The 17,866-nt window shown below is 37.6% G+C and overlaps 2 protein-coding genes across 2 annotated transcripts; one reads left to right on the forward strand and one right to left on the reverse strand.

Moving 5' to 3' along the window:
• Positions 1–349: 349 nt before the first annotated feature.
• ajuba (ajuba LIM protein) lies at positions 350–9,310 on the reverse strand. The gene is made up of 8 exons (XM_072687494.1): positions 6,633–9,310; positions 5,193–5,294; positions 4,335–4,402; positions 4,069–4,131; positions 3,675–3,805; positions 2,452–2,503; positions 1,733–1,801; positions 350–1,061 (listed from the first exon to the last, which is right to left on the reverse strand). The coding sequence occupies exons 1-8, from the start codon at positions 8,086–8,088 to the stop codon at positions 930–932; spliced, it is 2,073 nt and encodes a 690-aa protein (XP_072543595.1). The 5' UTR covers positions 8,089–9,310; the 3' UTR covers positions 350–929.
• Positions 9,311–9,786: 476 nt separating this feature from the next.
• On the forward strand, positions 9,787–17,392 carry mrpl52 (mitochondrial ribosomal protein L52). Its single transcript, XM_072688800.1, has 6 exons — positions 9,787–9,805; positions 14,173–14,216; positions 14,495–14,567; positions 14,990–15,057; positions 16,876–16,940; positions 17,205–17,392. Exons 2-6 carry the CDS (start codon positions 14,183–14,185, stop codon positions 17,346–17,348), a joined length of 384 nt encoding a protein of 127 aa, XP_072544901.1. The 5' UTR covers positions 9,787–9,805; positions 14,173–14,182; the 3' UTR covers positions 17,349–17,392.
• The last annotated feature ends 474 nt before the right edge of the window (positions 17,393–17,866 follow it).

Below are 17,866 nucleotides of genomic sequence, written 5' to 3' on the forward strand. Positions count from 1 at the left end.
TTCACTTCTGCCTTTCCTTTTAATTACTACGACTTCAACATTAGTTGTTCTTAGTTACATTACAAACTGAGACATCAGCAATCTTCTAGTGGTCATCCATTATTTTAATATTTATAGTGCTAGGTAGCTGATTAAAAAAGCCTGTCTCAGCAGTTTGTTAGCAAAAGTTTATCTCAAGTATTAATAAAGCCAAGTGATGACTATAATTAAGCTTTAGTCCAAATAAGAATGAAATGTTGAAAGGAATATTTGTTTTTTAACTTCTTGCCTTTTGGAGATCATTTGCATAAGACAAAAACTCTAAAATACAGACAGAAAGAAGTTTATTAATAAAGACAAGATACAGGAATGTTTTTACTCTTTTGCAGAAACATTTTCTTTAAAAAAATCTCTTAAAAGGTAAACATGTTCATTTAAGTGCAAAATCTTTGCTAGTGATATTAAATATTTTTTTATAGTTAAGCAAAAAAATCCCTTGTATTTTCTTTTCTACAGCAGACGTGAGAATATAAACAGTAGCTCAGCGTGGCGTTTCATACTCCCTAATAACTTAGTAATGTTGACAGTGATCATCAACTCAGAACAGTTGCACAGAAATGTTGTCAGCAGGCTTGTGTCGGTGCACTTTCTGACCACAAGGGGGAGGCAAGGTCCCTGTAGCTGCAGGCTATGCACTTGAAATGTATGACCTCAAGTTTGAAGAGAACAAAAAAAAACCTGTCTATGAAATCTCTTCTTTTTTCAGTGTAAGAATCTGTAATCTTTTTTAGGACGTGTGTGAGGTGTGGGAAAGAAAGAGAAAGATCAAAACAAAAGATAGAGACACTGAAAGGGCTTTACAAGACAGAAACGTATAACCTTGGTTGCAAATATGCATATGTCAGTAAAAAGCAGGGCATGTTGGTCCAGCAGGAAAGCTCCCTCCCTTCTCAGTGTTTGTTGTGTTGGGGGAGGTTGTGGGTGGCACACACTCTGCTCATGTGGCAGGAGTGGCAGAGGAGGTGGGAGTCCAGAGGGAAGCACTGCGAGCCGGGCTTATCAGACAGCTGCTTCCCGCACTCCTACATGAATGGGAAAAATGATTAAATCAGGGGAGAAAATGACTATTCAAATGAATATTTCTATATTAATAACATACGGCGATCCCGGCTTGGTTTCATATATTTTTCTGTGTCTCCTCTCCACAGTCGCAGTAAACGTTATTAACTGAAGCCAGTGTAACACGAGAGGGAGTGCGCTACCTTCCCTACCGTGGCTTAGTCATACATGCAGTTTTACAAAGTAAAGAAGAGGTTTCACTGACATGTCGTGATCATTGTTGTTACTTAGTAATGGAATAGAATAATAAAGGTAAAGACTCAGACTGTGTGGAGGGAACAAACTGATATACAATGGTCTAGAAAATACAGCGCAACAATCACTGCACTGGTCCAGCACTTTAGCCACAACAGAAGCCTGCATTACTGTAAACACAACATTAGATCCATTATAATTACTCAATTAAACAAGTATGTATTTACAACATAGGCTCTCTAATTGACCAATTACTCCAATTCCCATAATGAGAATATTTTACAACTTGTCTATCTTATGAAGCAGAGGAAAAAAGCAGAGCCTTACACACACACACACACACACACACACACACACACACACACACACACACACACACACACACACACACACACACACACACACACACACACACACAGTGTGTTAGCAGATGGCTTACCTCACAGTGATAGCACTCAAAGTGATAGTCTTTGTTCATGGACACCACCCTGAGAATCTCCTCACTGCCCTGGAACACAAGACACAACATTGTCAAAACTGATTTACCCGGGTTTGTTACCATGCTGACGAGACAAAGCTAGTCTGTGGAAAATAGGAAACTCTTAAGTTAGGCTGGAATTAAGAGCTGCTTCTATACAGCAATGTAATCACTGGAAACCGGGTAAAAGTAATCAGATGAGTTAACACACTGAATCCTAGCAGAAACCATACAGAGTTCTTCAGTAAACCTTTATTTCAGAACATGGAGAACCCACTGGGTAATGTATGTGAAACTGTTGCATATTGTGGAGGCAAGTAGTTAATGTAGTTAAGAACTGAAGTGTGAGCCAACGCACAGGCTTTAAGGGGTTAACGTAGGGCAAACAAAACATGCACTCCATGGGATCTTAAAAGACTGGGACTGGAAACTGCTGCACTAGAACAGTGGTTCTCAAACAACTCCTCTGGGACCCTCGGACAGTCCACATTCTTCTGTTGCGAGCGCAGTTTGAGAAAAAAAAAATCTGGACCATCTGTGGGGCCCAGAGGACCGGTTTGGGAACCAGTGCTCTGGAATATTCCTGAACATGAGAACAAGAAACGAGTCTTTGCCTCAACCAAACCATGAGTCCTGTTGCCATGAGCAACCAGTCTCGAGCTGAACTGGAGGTCACTTACCTCAGTAGGTAAAATGGGTTGTAAACAGGCAGCACATTTAGGAGCAAATGTCCTGAAACACAAAATGACATTACCAGAGACATCAGAAAGACTGATATCCAATCCAAAAAAGAAAAACTCAAATTTCAAACCAAGCACTTTTTTTTCCATGACAACAAAAGGTATTGGATTTGTTGTAAAGATGGCATTGGACTGGCATGACAATTATGTAAAGTCAATGAAAGGGCTTTTTTTAATACCATTGTGGGGCTTTTTTGGGGTTGTTTTTTTGCACAGAATAGCCTGTTTTCCAGACTTTGAGCTGAACTAGCAATAACGTTTTCCAGATTCTCCTGTTTGGGGTGCTTGTTTAAATGGGAATATCTACCGCTACATGGATACCCAGTACATGGATACATCAAGTCAATAACAGAACGTATTGTTGACCATTTAGGTCATTAACAGTGTTTTAAATAAAGTTCAACAAGGACTGACATTTTAGATGCTTGGCATATTCTTACACAGAAAATGTAAAAAAAAACAAAAACACTGTTTTACCAATCAATTTCTTAGTCAATTAAAATGATCAATAAGGGGTTCAAAACAGTCATTAGTCCTTTCAGAAACACTGCGTCTACGTCTAATTTCTTTGCCCATACCTCAGTGTGCAACACATTGCTAATTAGGGGTGTAAGAAAAAAAAAAAAAAAAAAAGAGAGATATTGAACCATCACAATATTGTGTTTTGCAATACTGTATCAATTCTCAAAACACAGTATTGATTAAATAGTTTCCATGTAAACATTGGTAGCAGACAGTGGTCCATTTGATGTTGTGTTTAAACCCCAGCAGCTCAATAAAAGTGTTGTACAAGAGCTGATCCCGCGGTTCTGATCGGGTTAAAAAAAAAACATTTTCTCAAATTTTATGAATATTAATGGTGTTTTGATACGATAACAGTTTTCCTAAAATTTGATTTAAAAACAATATTGCAAACAAAAAACAAAATTGCCTTGCTTACAGTATTACACATCACTGAATTGTAACCCCTGTATCGTGACATAAAGCACATCATAACACCAAGTTCTTGCCAATACACAGTCCTAGTCAGTCATTATCACAATGTTGCCATTTACTCAAGAGATGCAAGCAGGCTATTGTTTGTAGAGAGGTCATTGGTTTATTAAATGCAGTTACAAACAACAGCATTAAGAACCTATAATCAGTCATGTTCTTGCACTGACCTGTTGTAGTCTGAGACGCAGTAGACATGATTGAGGTAGTCCACTGTGAAAGGCACGCCATCCAGGGTCTTCGAGCAGACTGTACAGCGGAAACAACCTGGATGATACGAGTTTCCCAAGGCCTGCAGAATCTGACACACACACACACACACATTTTTTAGACTAGCATGTGAGGTGTTTTTTTTTTTTGTTTTTTTGTTTTTTTTTAAATGACATGAACCCCAATATTTAGCAATTTTTCCTCTGTAAAGCAAACAAAAAGTACTATGTAAATAATCACCATCCACATGAGGACTACACCAATTATACTATTATAATAAACTGTTTTAAACTGTAATTTAACTTTAATACTTGTCCCTTAAGCCAAGGCTGAGTTGTAAGACAGTAAGAATACCTGCTCCAGGATCAGATGACCACACACACTGCATTTCTCAGCAGCTGCCTGGAACCCTGAAAACTAGTGGTGGACAAGAGGAAAGCGGGATAAAAAGAAAAAAAGAAAAAATGGGGAAGGAATGAGGAAAAAAAAGAGCAGAAGGGAAACAGTGAGTAACCTACCAAATGGTTCCATGACCACTTTTTTTCCCCCCACTTTGGCACACCAACACATGGTCCAGCTCAATACCAAAGAGTATGATCTTTAATTCTGGTCTCCCTTACCATGTAGTCCTCTTTACAGTACACTGATCCACTGACGTTGTAGAAGTCTTTGTTTCTTAATGTGCGACCTGAGAGAGAGAGAGAGAGAGAGAGAGAGAGAGAGAGAGAGAGAGAGAGAGAGAGAGAGAGAGAGAGAGAGAGAGAGAGAGAGAGAGAGAGAGAGAGAGAGAGAGAGAGAGAGAGAGAGAGAGAGAGAGAGAGAGAGAGAGAGAACCAATCATCATTGTGGAGCGGTAGATCTTCAATGGTTTCCTCTCCACTGAACACATGAAAGCAAAGTCAATAAATATGACCCATATTTAAGATTTTCCTGGGCAACCTTAAATCAGGAGCCAAATATAACCACTTTCTGCATCTGTGCATCAAGAAGAAGAAAAAAAAGTTAGCTGCTAATCAGCTATGTTACGAATCTGACACCGAAAAACAAAAACACTGGTTCTTTATTTGATTTTATGCTCAAATACAGAAAAAGAAAAACAATCCCAAAGAAGGTCCCAAAGAATTTTTTTTTAACAGATTTCATTTGTTGAACCAGAATTTACTGTTGTTAACCTCATTCAGTTTTACTAGCTTTGACGATCAACCTTGACAATCAAAGTTTCATAGTTTTGGATGAAGTTGAATGTAGCGTGTTTCATCTCATTGTAATTGCATTGCTGTCAAGAAAGAATACAGGATTTTCCAGCGGTTGTATCAGCATTCTGCAAAATTGCTAATGAAAAATGGCAAGTTTGTGGGAAAAAAAAAGAAAGAAAAAAAAGCATTGGATAATGCATGTCGAGAACTCTGATCCGCCCAAAAAGCGGAACACGTGGAATTATTTGTAGATACTTTGTGACGTGATGGAAGTTTACTTACCACAGGACACACAGGTGAAACAGCGTGTGTGATAGAGACTGTCCAGAGCCTGGCAAGCATTATCTGCCCCATATACCCCTTTGCCACACTTCACACATGTTCCTGAAACAGCATAAACAAGTGTTATTCACCACACACACACAGGTCATATGAGAACCGATCACTGTGATACAGCTCTAAACCCAATTATCCATGATTAATTATGCTCTACGTAATGAAGTGTTTTAGAGGTAAAGAAACACATACTGGAACATATTAGGCCGTAATTAATCACAATAATGATAAATATCGTCATTCTGCCCAGCTCTATACACTGTTCTTTGAATATGTTCCATCAAAGATAACGAAGATGAATGCATGCTTTAAAGTTATTTTAGCCACAATCATACTTGTACACTTATCTAAATTGGAACGGCATCAGTCAGACAATGGAACCCTCAACACAACACAGTCCTGCCAGGGTCCTTATACGTTTCTGTGGGGACGTGAGTCATGCATTCTTTGGGCTGAGTAATGACCAGCATGTTTGTTTAGCGTTTAAACACAGCTCAACAAACAAGGTTTGATCCAAGCTCTACAGTCCTTCCGTTAGGTAACCTACTAACAGGCGGATTGCTAACTTAGAGGAATCTCATCTAAAGCCTGATCAGAACACACAAACACTCAACGTCTGAATTTGCCCGGGCAGTAAAAGACGAGGGGGATTATTTGTCACAACAATAGCAAGGCACTGCATACAGACACACACCCTTTCGATAGTGTGAGAGAGCCTTCCCTCAGGACTCAAATACCTGAACTGCAGGAACACACGCCTGTGCATGCTACTGCATGTATTGTGTGCGAACACACACACACACACACACACACACACACACACACACACACACACACACACACACACACACACACACACCCCTGCCCAATCTACTGTACCTCTCCCTAGCGCTCTCTGGTATGACCCAAGGAACATGCAGCCTGTAATTTATGGGCATGCATAGTCATTATATGCGGTCGGAGGAGATATTTTTTGCCTGTGTGTAGTCTATTCAGAAATGCCTGTGTGTAGCCTTGGGCGGAGGAGCAGTATATTTGCTCACAAGCATATGAGTGAGGTATGGTGGCTGGTTAGGAGGCCTGGGTGGAGGGGTACAGCCATAATGTCTGTTTGCTCTTCGCTGTTTTGCTCTAGACTGTGATCTTTGTTGGGACTGACTCAGTTTTGCGGTTTAGACCTGCCTTGACACTGGCGGTAATTTTTTCGGCTACCTATCACTGTGGAGGCCTGTGCAAGTCACTGCAGGCCCGTCTAGGATTTTCATAGACTGGAGTGTCTTGTGCACTCACACCTTTAACCTATACTAGTCATAACTAAACTTGGACATGTCAGAAGGTTGTAAAGGGGTGAAGGGAAGGGGGCTGAACTTATTCTACATTTCTCACCAAAGAACTCTTGCCGATCCAAGGCTGATGGTGGCGGCTCCCTCACTGCCGGGTGCTCCTCTGGCTGGGGTTTCCCTGCTAGTACGCCAGGGGCCAAAGGAGGTGCAGATGTGGATACTGGCTGCTCTTTCAGGGTCAGACCTCCTAAAAGCTCCTCTCCCTCCAGTGCCATGTCCCTCAGCAAGAGCCTGGTCAGCTCCTGCTGGTAGTGAGTGCCTGGCAGGTCCGAGTGGCGCATCCGCTCGCCTGCTCTTTCCCCTCGTTGCTCCGTGCCACTCCACCACTCAGGCTCCGCTCTGTTGCCTGCTGTCGCCGGGACGCTGACTGCTGGTGGGTATGAGTGGCGCCCATCTTGAAAGCCTCTCTCCAGATAGTCGGTCCACACCTCCATTGGAGGCACTCCAGCTTTCCCGAGATTGGAGGCTGAATACACCGGTCCGGAGGTGGTGCCCCCTAGTTGCGTGGAAGAAAACTGCAGCTGTTGGGCAGCAGGGCCAGGCGTAGCATGCCGGGTGTCGTAGCCTAAGCTGATGCCACTGGTCCGGTTGCTGCTGCAAGGGCTTCCCATTGGACTCCCGCTGCCACCTCCTCCACCTCCGCTGGCCGTGCTGCTAGCAAAGCTGGAGCGCGGGCTGGCCAACACAGACTCCTGCAGGCTGAAGGATGAGCAGGGGCTCAGCGTGGGGCCTGGAGGGAAGATGTAGCCACCCCCTGGGCTGTCGTGGGTCCTCTGCGGAGGGTGGGACAATGAGGCTGGCCTGCCACTGTCCCAGGGCTCTCCTCCAGAGCTCCAACGCTTGTAGAACAAGGCCTCCTGCAAAGAGAGGCGCTTGTGGCGCTCTGGCTCAGGAAGGAAGCTGGGTTCCGCGGAGCCGGAGCGGGCCACCGGGCCATGGGTGGGGTAAGGAGGGGGCATGGAGGACAGTGGAGGCTGAGAGAGGAGCTGCTGCCTCCGAACCAGCTGCTGAAGCTCCAGGGAGTAGCGTCGCTGATTCAGGGCAGCCCGAGAATTCGGGCTGTATGCCCCTTGAGGGTCAGCATGCTCGCCTTGGGGCAACTCTCCACGTCTCACCTCGGACTCAGGTAGGTAACAGGATGCCCGTTGCTGTGGCGACCTGCGCCGCACAGGGGCGACCGAAGGCCCCAATTCCTCAGGCACTGGAGCCGAAGCAGCAGAGGCAACGCAAGGCGACACTCTCTGAGAGTTGACCACCTTGCTAGGCCTTCCGCTCAGGGTGGACCCACACGCCTCCACCGAGCTGAATGACGCTGGACTGGGAGGCGGCGGGTTGTTTGATGGGCTCAAGTGAGCCACAACTGGTGTTCCACTACTGGCAGGGTTACTGTTACTGTTGTTATTGGTGTTGGCAAGTTCATTTTTCTTCTTATTAAACTTGACACTACCAGAGTCAGGCAGCTTAAACTTCTGCTTCAGCTTGGTGCCAATCCGGTCCATCGCTTAACGTAGGACCCTACAAGACACCCTGTACAAATATCAAAGTAACAAAGACCCTCTCTAAAATATCCTGAAGGACTACAGCTTAAATACAGTACCATAAATACAGTGTGATACAAACTCAAGTCTACTTTCCAAATCTACAGCAGGTGAAATGACAATGAGAACCGTGATTAAGAAAATAAAACCCCATAAGAGTCTAAAAAACACAGACCTGTCTGGTGTCTTCAGATAATAAATAGATCACATACAAATAGAGATAAATTAAAAAGTGTTATGGCATGTTCTGCAGGCTACATTTCGCACTCTTCAAACTTGAAAAGGCGCTGGATGAATCCTGAACGTTTCCAGGTTGGGAATCTGGGCTGGGGAGCATGCATGTGTGAGGAGAAACCTGTCCATCCATCTGTTAGTACACTAAAAAGGTCCTCAGCAGCTACTCGTACAAGATTACACACACCAAAAAACAGTCATTTACAAACCACGTCCAGGGTTTCGGAGCCTGTAAATCTCATCAGTCCATACAAAAATAGACACACAGCTGGATTAAACGGTCCGTTCACATTACTGAAGACTGGTGTTGATCCTTCTGCCTTTTACTGGAGGCAGCTGAAAAAAAGGAGTCTTGTAAATGCCACTCAGTGCTTTTGTTTCAGAGTATTTTCCCGGAGAGCAGTTGCTGGCACATACAATACAGTCAAACAACTTTTGTTTTTTTTGTAAAGTAAGAGTCCAGAGTAGTTAAGCTCCTCACGTCTTTCGTGAGGCAAGCAGGTTTCCCCCAACTAGCCTAAGCCCTGCCTCAGCTAGCGGCTCCAGAAGAAGGTGGAAAGGAGAATAACGCCTTTTTCGTTGCTTTCACATAAAGTGTTCGTCCTGTCCCGTTAAAGACAGTAAACTCCACAGCGTGAAGCAGGAAAACAGAGAAACCGACCAAAAAGCAAAATAGTTCAGGAGGCTAATGAACGCCGCACGTTTCCTCAAAGCTCTCCCACTATTTCCAGTCCCGTTTCAAAGAAAATGAACATCATGCCAGAAAAGGAGTGTAAACCAATTAAAGCAGAGCAGAAATGAACTACAAAAAATAAACTGCATGAACGTCTCATACTCATCCAGGCGTCCTCGCAGGAAGAACCACGTAAAAGCGTCTTTTGAAGTCGGAAAATTAAACGACATCCATTAACTTTGCGTTTCTTTCTTTCTTTCGTGCACTTTTCTGCCTCCCCCTTCTTTCTCTTTTTTCCTGACCGGAACGCCTTTCTTCTGGGCAGCGCGGATGAATCCCACAAATTTCGTCACGCATCCAAACTTCTCGCATTGATGTTTCCTCGCCTTTAGAGTCCGACCCGGGATGAGTGGAAATGTGGAAAAACGGAAAACCGCCGTGTTTATTTTAAGTGAACAGTGACGGAAACTCGGAGTCAATAAACGGGCAGTTTTCAGAGATAAAAGCCAGCGGCGGTGCAGCCTCGTTGCTAAAACGACTGCGAACCTAGCTGCAGCAGCTTCGCTAATGCCTTAATGCCGGGGTTGCGAGTTTAACGAGCAGAGTAAAGCATTAAAACGCAAGAGACACGAAAACACGTCCACTTGTTAGTTGAATGGCACGGACTAGTTGGTCGTGCCTCTCGTCTGTGGAATGCGCGGAGGGATAGCGCCAAGGTCCCTGGCACGGCGTGCTTCGGTCGCGTGTGTGCTTTCTCGAGCTTGTAACAATGTGAGTGTTTTTTTCTGGAAATGCCAGACTGCGCTCCATAGAGACCGGTGGCATAAATTCCGGTGGCAGTTAACCTGCTACTGCCGTGTTTTTATACATTCACTCTCTGCACTCGCAGAAAGGCGGTGTTGTTGTGTAGTTTTAACCCGGGTCGTTTTCCCTACCCCGAAGCCCCTTCTTGTCTCTTCTCCTGCGGTTAGCAGAAGCGCGTGTGTGTCGGCGTGCCTCTCCCTCCACAGGAGCGTTATCAGCGAGTGGGGACTTGTTGGAGAACACACACACACACACACACACACAGAGGGGATATTTCAGCGCTAAGTCAGCACTGCACGGGTAGATACACAGCAAGAATGTGAGAGGAAGGTTACACACTGAAAACAAGTCTCTGCTCTTCCAGAGTGAAATCCTGCAAACCGCGCTCAGCTCTAATGGAGCCCTTTATTAAGAGAGAGAGAGAGAGAGAGAGAGAGAGAGAGAGAGAGAGAGAGAGAGTCAGAAAAACACGTGGCATTGCATATCTTACATATATGCACGGACGAAGAACCACAATCACGTGCAGAACAAGTGTTTACCAAACTCTCAGGCACAGTTTAGTTGTAGTCCTGAGCCAAAATTTTATGATTAAACTTTTTTTTTTTTTTTTGCATATATTAGTTAAAAAGGCGAGTGAGGATCAGTGAAAATGACGTAGGCAGTTCAGAGTGAGTGAGAGCACTGTGGCTAGAGACCCATCTAGTGGTGCATCATTACATAAGCGTGACTTCTCTGTGATCACAGCAATGTTTGTATAATGTAGAGCCTATATATATATATATATATATATATATATATATATATATATATATCCAAGATTAATTAATGAAGAGTAAGTGGGATTTAAACTGAGAAAAGTATTTAAGAAAGTATATAAAAAAGTATTTAAGAAAGTATTTAAGAAAGTATATAAAAAAGTATTTAAGAAAGTATATAAAAAAGTATTTAAGAAAGTATTTAAGAAAGTATATTAAAAAGTATTTAAGAAAGTATATAAAAAAGTATTTAAGAAAGTATTTAAGAAAGTATATTAAAAAGTATTTAAGAAAGTATATAAAAAGTATTTAAGAAAGTATTTAAGAAAGTATATTAAAAAGTATTTAAGAAAGTATATTAAAAAGTATTTAAGAAAGTATATAAAAAAGTATTTAAGAAAGTATATTAAAAAGTATTTAAGAAAGTATTTAAGAAAGTATTTAAGAAAGTATATTAAAAAGTATTTAAGAAAGTATATAAAAAAGTATTTAAGAAAGTATATTAAAAAGTATTTAAGAAAGTATTTAAGAAAGTATTTAAGAAAGTATTTAAGAAAGTATATAAAAAAGTATTTAAGAAAGTATTTAAGAAAGTATATTAAAAAGTATTTAAGAAAGTATTTAAGAAAGTATATTAAAAAGTATTTAAGAAAGTATATTAAAAAGTATATTAAAAAGTATTTAAGAAAGTATTTAAGAAAGTATATTAAAAAGTATTTAAGAAAGTATTTAAGAAAGTATTTAAGAAAGTATATTAAAAAGTATTTAAGAAAGTATATAAAAAAGTATTTAAGAAAGTATTTAAGAAAGTATATTAAAAAGTATTTAAAAAAGTATTTAAGAAAGTATATAAAAAAGTATTTAAGAAAGTATTTAAGAAATTATATAAAAAAGTATTTAAGAAAGTATTTAAGAAAGTATATTAAAAAGTATTTAAGAAAGTATTTAAGAAAGTATATTAAAAAGTATTTAAGAAAGTATTTAAGAAAGTATTTAAGAAAGTATATTAAAAAGTATTTAAGAAATTATATAAAAAAGTATTTAAGAAAGTATTTAAGAAAGTATATTAAAAAGTATTTAAAAAAGTATATTAAAAAGTATTTAAGAAAGTATATTAAAAAGTATTTAAGAAAGTATATAAAAAAGTATTTAAGAAAGTATATTAAAAAGTATTTAAGAAAGTATTTAAGAAAGTATATTAAAAAGTATTTAAAAAAGTATTTAAGAAAGTATATAAAAAAGTATTTAAGAAAGTATATAAAAAAGTATTTAAGAAAGTATTTAAGAAAGTATTTAAGAAAGTATTTAAGAAAGTATATTAAAAAGTATTTAAAAAAGTATATTAAAAAGTATTTAAGAAAGTATATAAAAAAGTATTTAAGAAAGTATATTAAAAAGTATTTAAGAAAGTATATAAAAAAGTATTTAAGAAAGTATATTAAAAAGTATTTAAGAAAGTATTTAAGAAAGTATATTAAAAAGTATTTAAAAAAGTATTTAAGAAAGTATATAAAAAAGTATTTAAGAAAGTATATAAAAAAGTATTTAAGAAAGTATTTAAGAAAGTATTTAAGAAAGTATATTAAAAAGTATTTAAGAAAGTATTTAAGAAAGTATATTAAAAAGTATTTAAGAAAGTATTTAAGAAAGTATATAAAAAAGTATTTAAGAAAGTATATTAAAAAGTATTTAAGAAAGTATATAAAAAAGTATTTAAGAAAGTATATTAAAAAGTATTTAAGAAAGTATATAAAAAAGTATTTAAAAAAAGTATTTAAGAAAGTATTTAAGAAAGTATATAAAAAAGTATTTAAGAAAGTATTTAAGAAAGTATATAAAAAAGTATTTAAGAAAGTATATTAAAAAGTATTTAAGAAAGTATATAAAAAAGTATTTAAGAAAGTATATTAAAAAGTATTTAAAAAAGTATTTAAGAAAGTATATAAAAAAGTATTTAAGAAAGTATTTAAGAAAGTATATAAAAAAGTATTTAAGAAAGTATATTAAAAAGTATTTAAGAAAGTATTTAAGAAAGTATATTAAAAAGTATTTTAAAAAGTATTTAAGAAAGTATATTAAAAAGTATTTAAAAAAGTATTTAAGAAAGTATATAAAAAAGTATTTAAGAAAGTATATTAAAAAGTATTTAAGAAAGTATATTAAAAAGTATTTAAAAAAGTATTTAAGAAAGTATTTAAGAAAGTATATAAAAAAGTATTTAAGAAAGTATATAAAAAAGTATTTAAGAAAGTATATTAAAAAGTATTTAAGAAAGTATATTAAAAAGTATTTAAAAAAGTATTTAAGAAAGTATTTAAGAAAGTATATTAAAAAGTATTTAAGAAAGTATATAAAAAAGTATTTAAAAAAGTATTTAAGAAAGTATATTAAAAAGTATTTAAGAAAGTATATTAAAAAGTATTTAAGAAAGTATATAAAAAGTATTTAAAAAAGTATTTAAGAAAGTATTTAAAAAAGTATTTAAGAAAGTATTTTAAAAGTATTTAAAAAAGTATATTAAAAAGTATTTAAGAAAGTATATTAAAAAGTATTTAAGAAAGTATTTAAGAAAGTATTTAAGAAAGTATATTTAAAAGTATAAATAATTGTAATAACAGCTTTTTTTGTTAAGGACGGGAGGAGTAAAGTATGTGTAAATCTTATTAAAGTTGAGGTAAATCTAAATAGACGATAATACATTTCCTGAGAGAAAAGCAGAATGGCTGTGCAGCTTAACTGTTTTACTACATGGTTGCTATGGTATTTCACGTGATAGCAGTGGTGTTGTCAGGTGGTTGCTAAGTGGCTGCTGTGCAATCCCATATAGTTGTTATGGGTTTGGTAGGTGGTTGCTACAGTGTTTCAAGTGGTTGCTGTGGTGTCTCGGGTGATAATAATAAATAAATCGAGTGATAAACAACTAATTATTAATATTATTATTATTTGATATTATATATGTAATTGTTCTGCAAATATTATTTAAGAATTCACTTCTTCCATCTGTAGAAAGGAACTACAAAGATGATTCAGATGATCTTATTAGTCAGAAAAAACGGGAACGATAGTCCCATCACACTGTAACCTATCAGATTTATTTATTGAGCACTATGTAATAATATGGCAAATGGTTTTAACACAAGATCAGCTTTGTTTTTCCGTCCAAATCATGTCCAACATAAATCAGATGAATCTTACGGACCTTTTTGTTACATATTCCATTACTGCAACTTTTCAGGTGGCCTATTAAAAGTCTATGTTAGCATTAAAAGGTGAATTCATGTGTAATTAAAGGATACTCTCTAATGCGGGATAGTTACAGGTTCAAATCTATGGAAAATCCTCATTAAAAAGGGAGAGAGATTTCTGGAGTCCCCTTCTTGTGTCCTGAGCTGTAGCTCATCGTCTCTTTAATATTAGCTAGCTGTGCTGACTAATCAAGTACAGCATGAAGGAAAGGAGGTTTCATTCATGTACTACTCACAAGGTGTGTGTGTGTGTGTGTGTGTGTGTGTGTGTGTGTGTGTGTGTGTGTGTGTGTGTATCTATCAACCTTCGCTTGGTCCTTCCTGCTTGCCGTAGATGTTTTAAAATGGCAGCGCCCTTGAAGATAATCAGCGCTTCAGGTGAGGACAGTGTTGTGTGGCTGTTTTGGTCACTTTTTTATCGCGTAGTCTTTAAATATGTGTATGATCTGGAGCTGTATTACATCTGGACTCAGACTCTGAACTAAGATCCATCCTGGATCAGTCGGTGTGATGTTAGATGGGGGACCCAGGGGTACCCAGCTCTGCTGTGTGTTCGCCAGGCTGAAGCTCGATGGCTGCAGGTTTCTGGTGTGAATGTGTTTATTCATTTTCTGACCCCTGAAGTTAATCCTGTCTGTCTTTCTTTCATATGTAAGCGTTAAGACTGAATGCTGTCCGCCCGTTTTCATCTACGTGTGTGACCCACGCCGGGAAGAAGTGGAGACTGGAGTACGTCTTTCCTGTGGTTTCGCTCATATTCAATCAATCCAGCAGTTCATAGCTAGTTACTCATTCTGTGAGCTAACATTTTATTTTTAACATGAGGAAATTATGATTATTAAATTATTACATGTTCAAATTGATTTACGGATGGTTTAAACAATACTACTAATAATAAAAATTGCACGTTTACACTTATTATAGCTAATAAATTAATTCTCTCTCACACAGGTGCACACACTGTGTTTTAATGCACTGAATTTTGGTTGTTGTAGATTAGCGCATACCAGCACTAATACAATAATAGTCCTTGTGCATGACAGCTAATGCTATATTCACCTACCTGTGTAACATAATAGAAGTGTACGTCCTTCTGGATAACAGTGGCAGCCCAATCTAAATGAACTTCTTCACCTGTCTTGTATCTGCAGAAATGGACTGGCCTGGACGGGATCAGAATATGGTCCATTAACAGACTTGCCAGACTGGTCGTTTGCAGGTAAGTCAGAGAGGTTACCCCTGCGAAGATCTGTACACTACAGTGGAGCTTTTGGCCACAGTATGTTGCTTATTAATCCCTGCAGCAATAGCAGTTATATATCAGTGTTTTAATAAAGCACACATCACTCATTATTATTATTATTATTATTATTATTATTAGCTCTGTATTTGGTGTTTATTGTTCTTGACAAATGTTCTGTAATCAAATTGCAGATACATTTGGTTGCACACTATATATTATTTGTTACTACCAAACACCATGTGAACAGTACCTTGCACAAGCAGTCAAACATCCCTTTAAAAGCCATCAGTTTAGTCTGGGTTACAAATGACTTTTTATTGCAAAATAATCTGCTTTTTTTAGTTTGTGACAATGTAGCATTTGTCAAAAAAGGAAAATGCTGCTTACATAAGTATTTAGACTAATACTTGAAAGAACCCCCTTTGATTTCCTGGCAGATTTGTCCTAGCTTCATTGCTATTCAATGCTTGCAAAACCGCCTTTTTATATAGATCCACAGTTTCTTTGTTGTATTGAGGTCTGCACTTTGACCTTGTGTTTGGGATGATTATCTTGCTGAAAGGTGAAAAGCTGAAGGTTCAGTATTTTAACAGACTTGGGCGGATTGCTTTGGAGTATCTTTCCGCATTGTGCACTGTCCATCCATCCTTTCATTTTTTAGTATAGCCAATCATGCTTAAGAAAGGCTTCTCCATACCCCATATGAGTCTGCCACCCCATTCTTCACCATGAAGGACTGCAGAATCTCACCTCACATTTTGAACCAGTCCTCATGCTTTCTCACAAACTTTATTATTATTTTTTTTTTATTTCAGCCACATTGCAAAAAAGGGCAGTCTTTACTTTACTTTTCGGTCTCGGCTCTTTCTAAATGAATGCTAGCCTTTCTCCGCTACCCTCACAAGTCTCCTTACTCACAGTGTAAGGTGCAGTGTTAAGAGGGATGGGTTTGTCTAGGTAGTGTTTTGGTGGTATGATTGGGTCCTATTTCTTCCAACAGTGCTCAATATGATGATGATCCTATAAAGTCTTATTTTATGGTGAGAAAATAGCCTTTACTGTCATGTCAGCATGTCCTTAACTTTTGTCTCTGATTTACCTGGCTTTCAAGTTCACAGCTATTCTTTAAATTTATATTCTGATCAGTGGAACTATGACATGATTTAGGCCAGTTGTGTCCTTGTTGGGGCGGTGTCTTTAGGTTTGGTGCATTGGTTGAGCCTTTATGGCCCTGGGGTTGTATACTTTTTTGGAGCATTTTCAGGTAGTAATTGTAATGTAGAAATATTGACATGTCTGTTATAATCCTGGTGAATTTGATCTTTAAAATAGTAACTTTCCAGGGAAAAACATGGTAACACTTAATGTCATTTTCTGTGGGTCAGTATATCATGAAATATCCACACAACTTAAAGTGCAGCTACTAAAATGATTACTTTGGACAGAGCTGATATGTAGAGTGTATCGTATTTAAATAGCATGTATTCGTTGACATTATCCTGACATTTCAGCCAGTAGGATTGTAATTGCAGTGGAATATTTTGTCTGCGTTATCTAGCCAAAACACAATGTATTACCTGATCAAATCTGCTCAAAATCAGTCATTTTGTCATCCTTTGTGAGAAGAGCAGATGATGAAGGGTATGCTGAGTAACTGCAGTCATTGGATGCTTTGGATCTGGTTGATTCATATGCAGAATATTTTATTATTATTTTATTTATTTTATTTATTATTATTTTTTTTTCATAAATGGTTTTATCTGTGTGTTTATTTATTTATTTATTTTTTTACAGATGGCAGGCCTGCACCTCCATTAAAAGGACAAGTCAGGAGGCAAAAAGAGAGAGCAGAGTTTGCAGTATGTTTTTTTGCAGTAAATTATGTTTTCAAAAACTAATTAGTAAAGACCATAATGAAAGATGTTGGAGTTCTAAACAGATTATCACTTTAAATGTGATCTCCCCAACATTTTATATAAATAAGGGTTAAAATAGTGAAAAAACAAAATACAGAAAGAAAAAAGCTTGATGTATTAATGCTTATAATTGATCCATTTAAGCTGAAAGAGCTCCTTCAGAGTCACAGTGTGAATATAACCTTGTTATGTGTCTGTTACAAACAGAGGAGAGCAGTGGATCTGAATGCAGAGGTGGACCAAGGGATAGACACATGGAAGGCAAAAAAGGAGCAGGAAGAAAGAGCGAAAGAACATTTAAAATCTACCATGTTTAAACCAAAAGGAAAAATGTTAATAAAGAACAAATAATAATAGTAATAATAATAATAATAATAAAAACAACCAGAAGTGAACTTTGTGCTTTAGTGTTTTTTTTTTAATTTTTTTAATTCTTATTTTTTTTATCAAAATCAAATAATGTTTTTCACATTACACGGGTGTGAAGGTGAGTGGAAAAATGTAGTAGTAGAAACACAGGTATTTACAAACTAGAAATACTGAATATATACACACATTAACTTATACTATACACACTCTCTATGTGCATTATTGCACTGTGTGTATCTGTGTCTGTGTGTGCACCAAGACGTTCACAGCAGATCCTTTAAGTCCTGAAAGTTGTGAGATGGGACCGCCATGGATAGCATCAATGAGTCTAGTTCTTTCTTGGACCACTTTTGGTAGGTACTGATCACTGCATACGAGGACAAAACCCACCTGCCTGATGTTTTCGAAGATGTCTGTTTACTTGTTGACTAATGAGAGATGAGAGATTAATCTTTGTGGTAGATGGGGAAAGTCTTTTTATTTATTTTTTGGGTGAGCCC

This window comes from Salminus brasiliensis, chromosome 9, assembly GCF_030463535.1.
Source record: "Salminus brasiliensis chromosome 9, fSalBra1.hap2, whole genome shotgun sequence".
NCBI classification, from domain to species: domain Eukaryota; kingdom Metazoa; phylum Chordata; class Actinopteri; order Characiformes; family Bryconidae; genus Salminus; species Salminus brasiliensis.

What these genes read in the sequence shown, in the direction of transcription:
- mrpl52 (XM_072688800.1), top strand. Translation starts at nt 14,183, where the DNA reads ATGGCAGCGCCCTTGAAGATAATCAGCGCTTCAG. An exon ending in GGGAAGAAGTGGAGACTGGA is followed by an intron (nt 14,568 to 14,989) that starts GTACGTCTTTCC and finishes TTGTATCTGCAG; the next exon opens with AAATGGACTGGCCTGGACGG. An exon ending in GCCAGACTGGTCGTTTGCAG is followed by an intron (nt 15,058 to 16,875) that starts GTAAGTCAGAGA and finishes ATTTTTTTACAG; the next exon opens with ATGGCAGGCCTGCACCTCCA.
- ajuba (XM_072687494.1), bottom strand. Translation starts at nt 8,088, where the DNA reads ATGGACCGGATTGGCACCAAGCTGAAGCAGAAGTTTAAGCTGCCTGAC. An exon ending in GTCATCTGATCCTGGAGCAG is followed by an intron (nt 3,806 to 4,068) that starts GTATTCTTACTG and finishes TGTGTGTGTCAG; the next exon opens with ATTCTGCAGGCCTTGGGAAA. An exon ending in TGCGTCTCAGACTACAACAG is followed by an intron (nt 2,504 to 3,674) that starts GTCAGTGCAAGA and finishes TTTGTGTTTCAG; the next exon opens with GACATTTGCTCCTAAATGTG.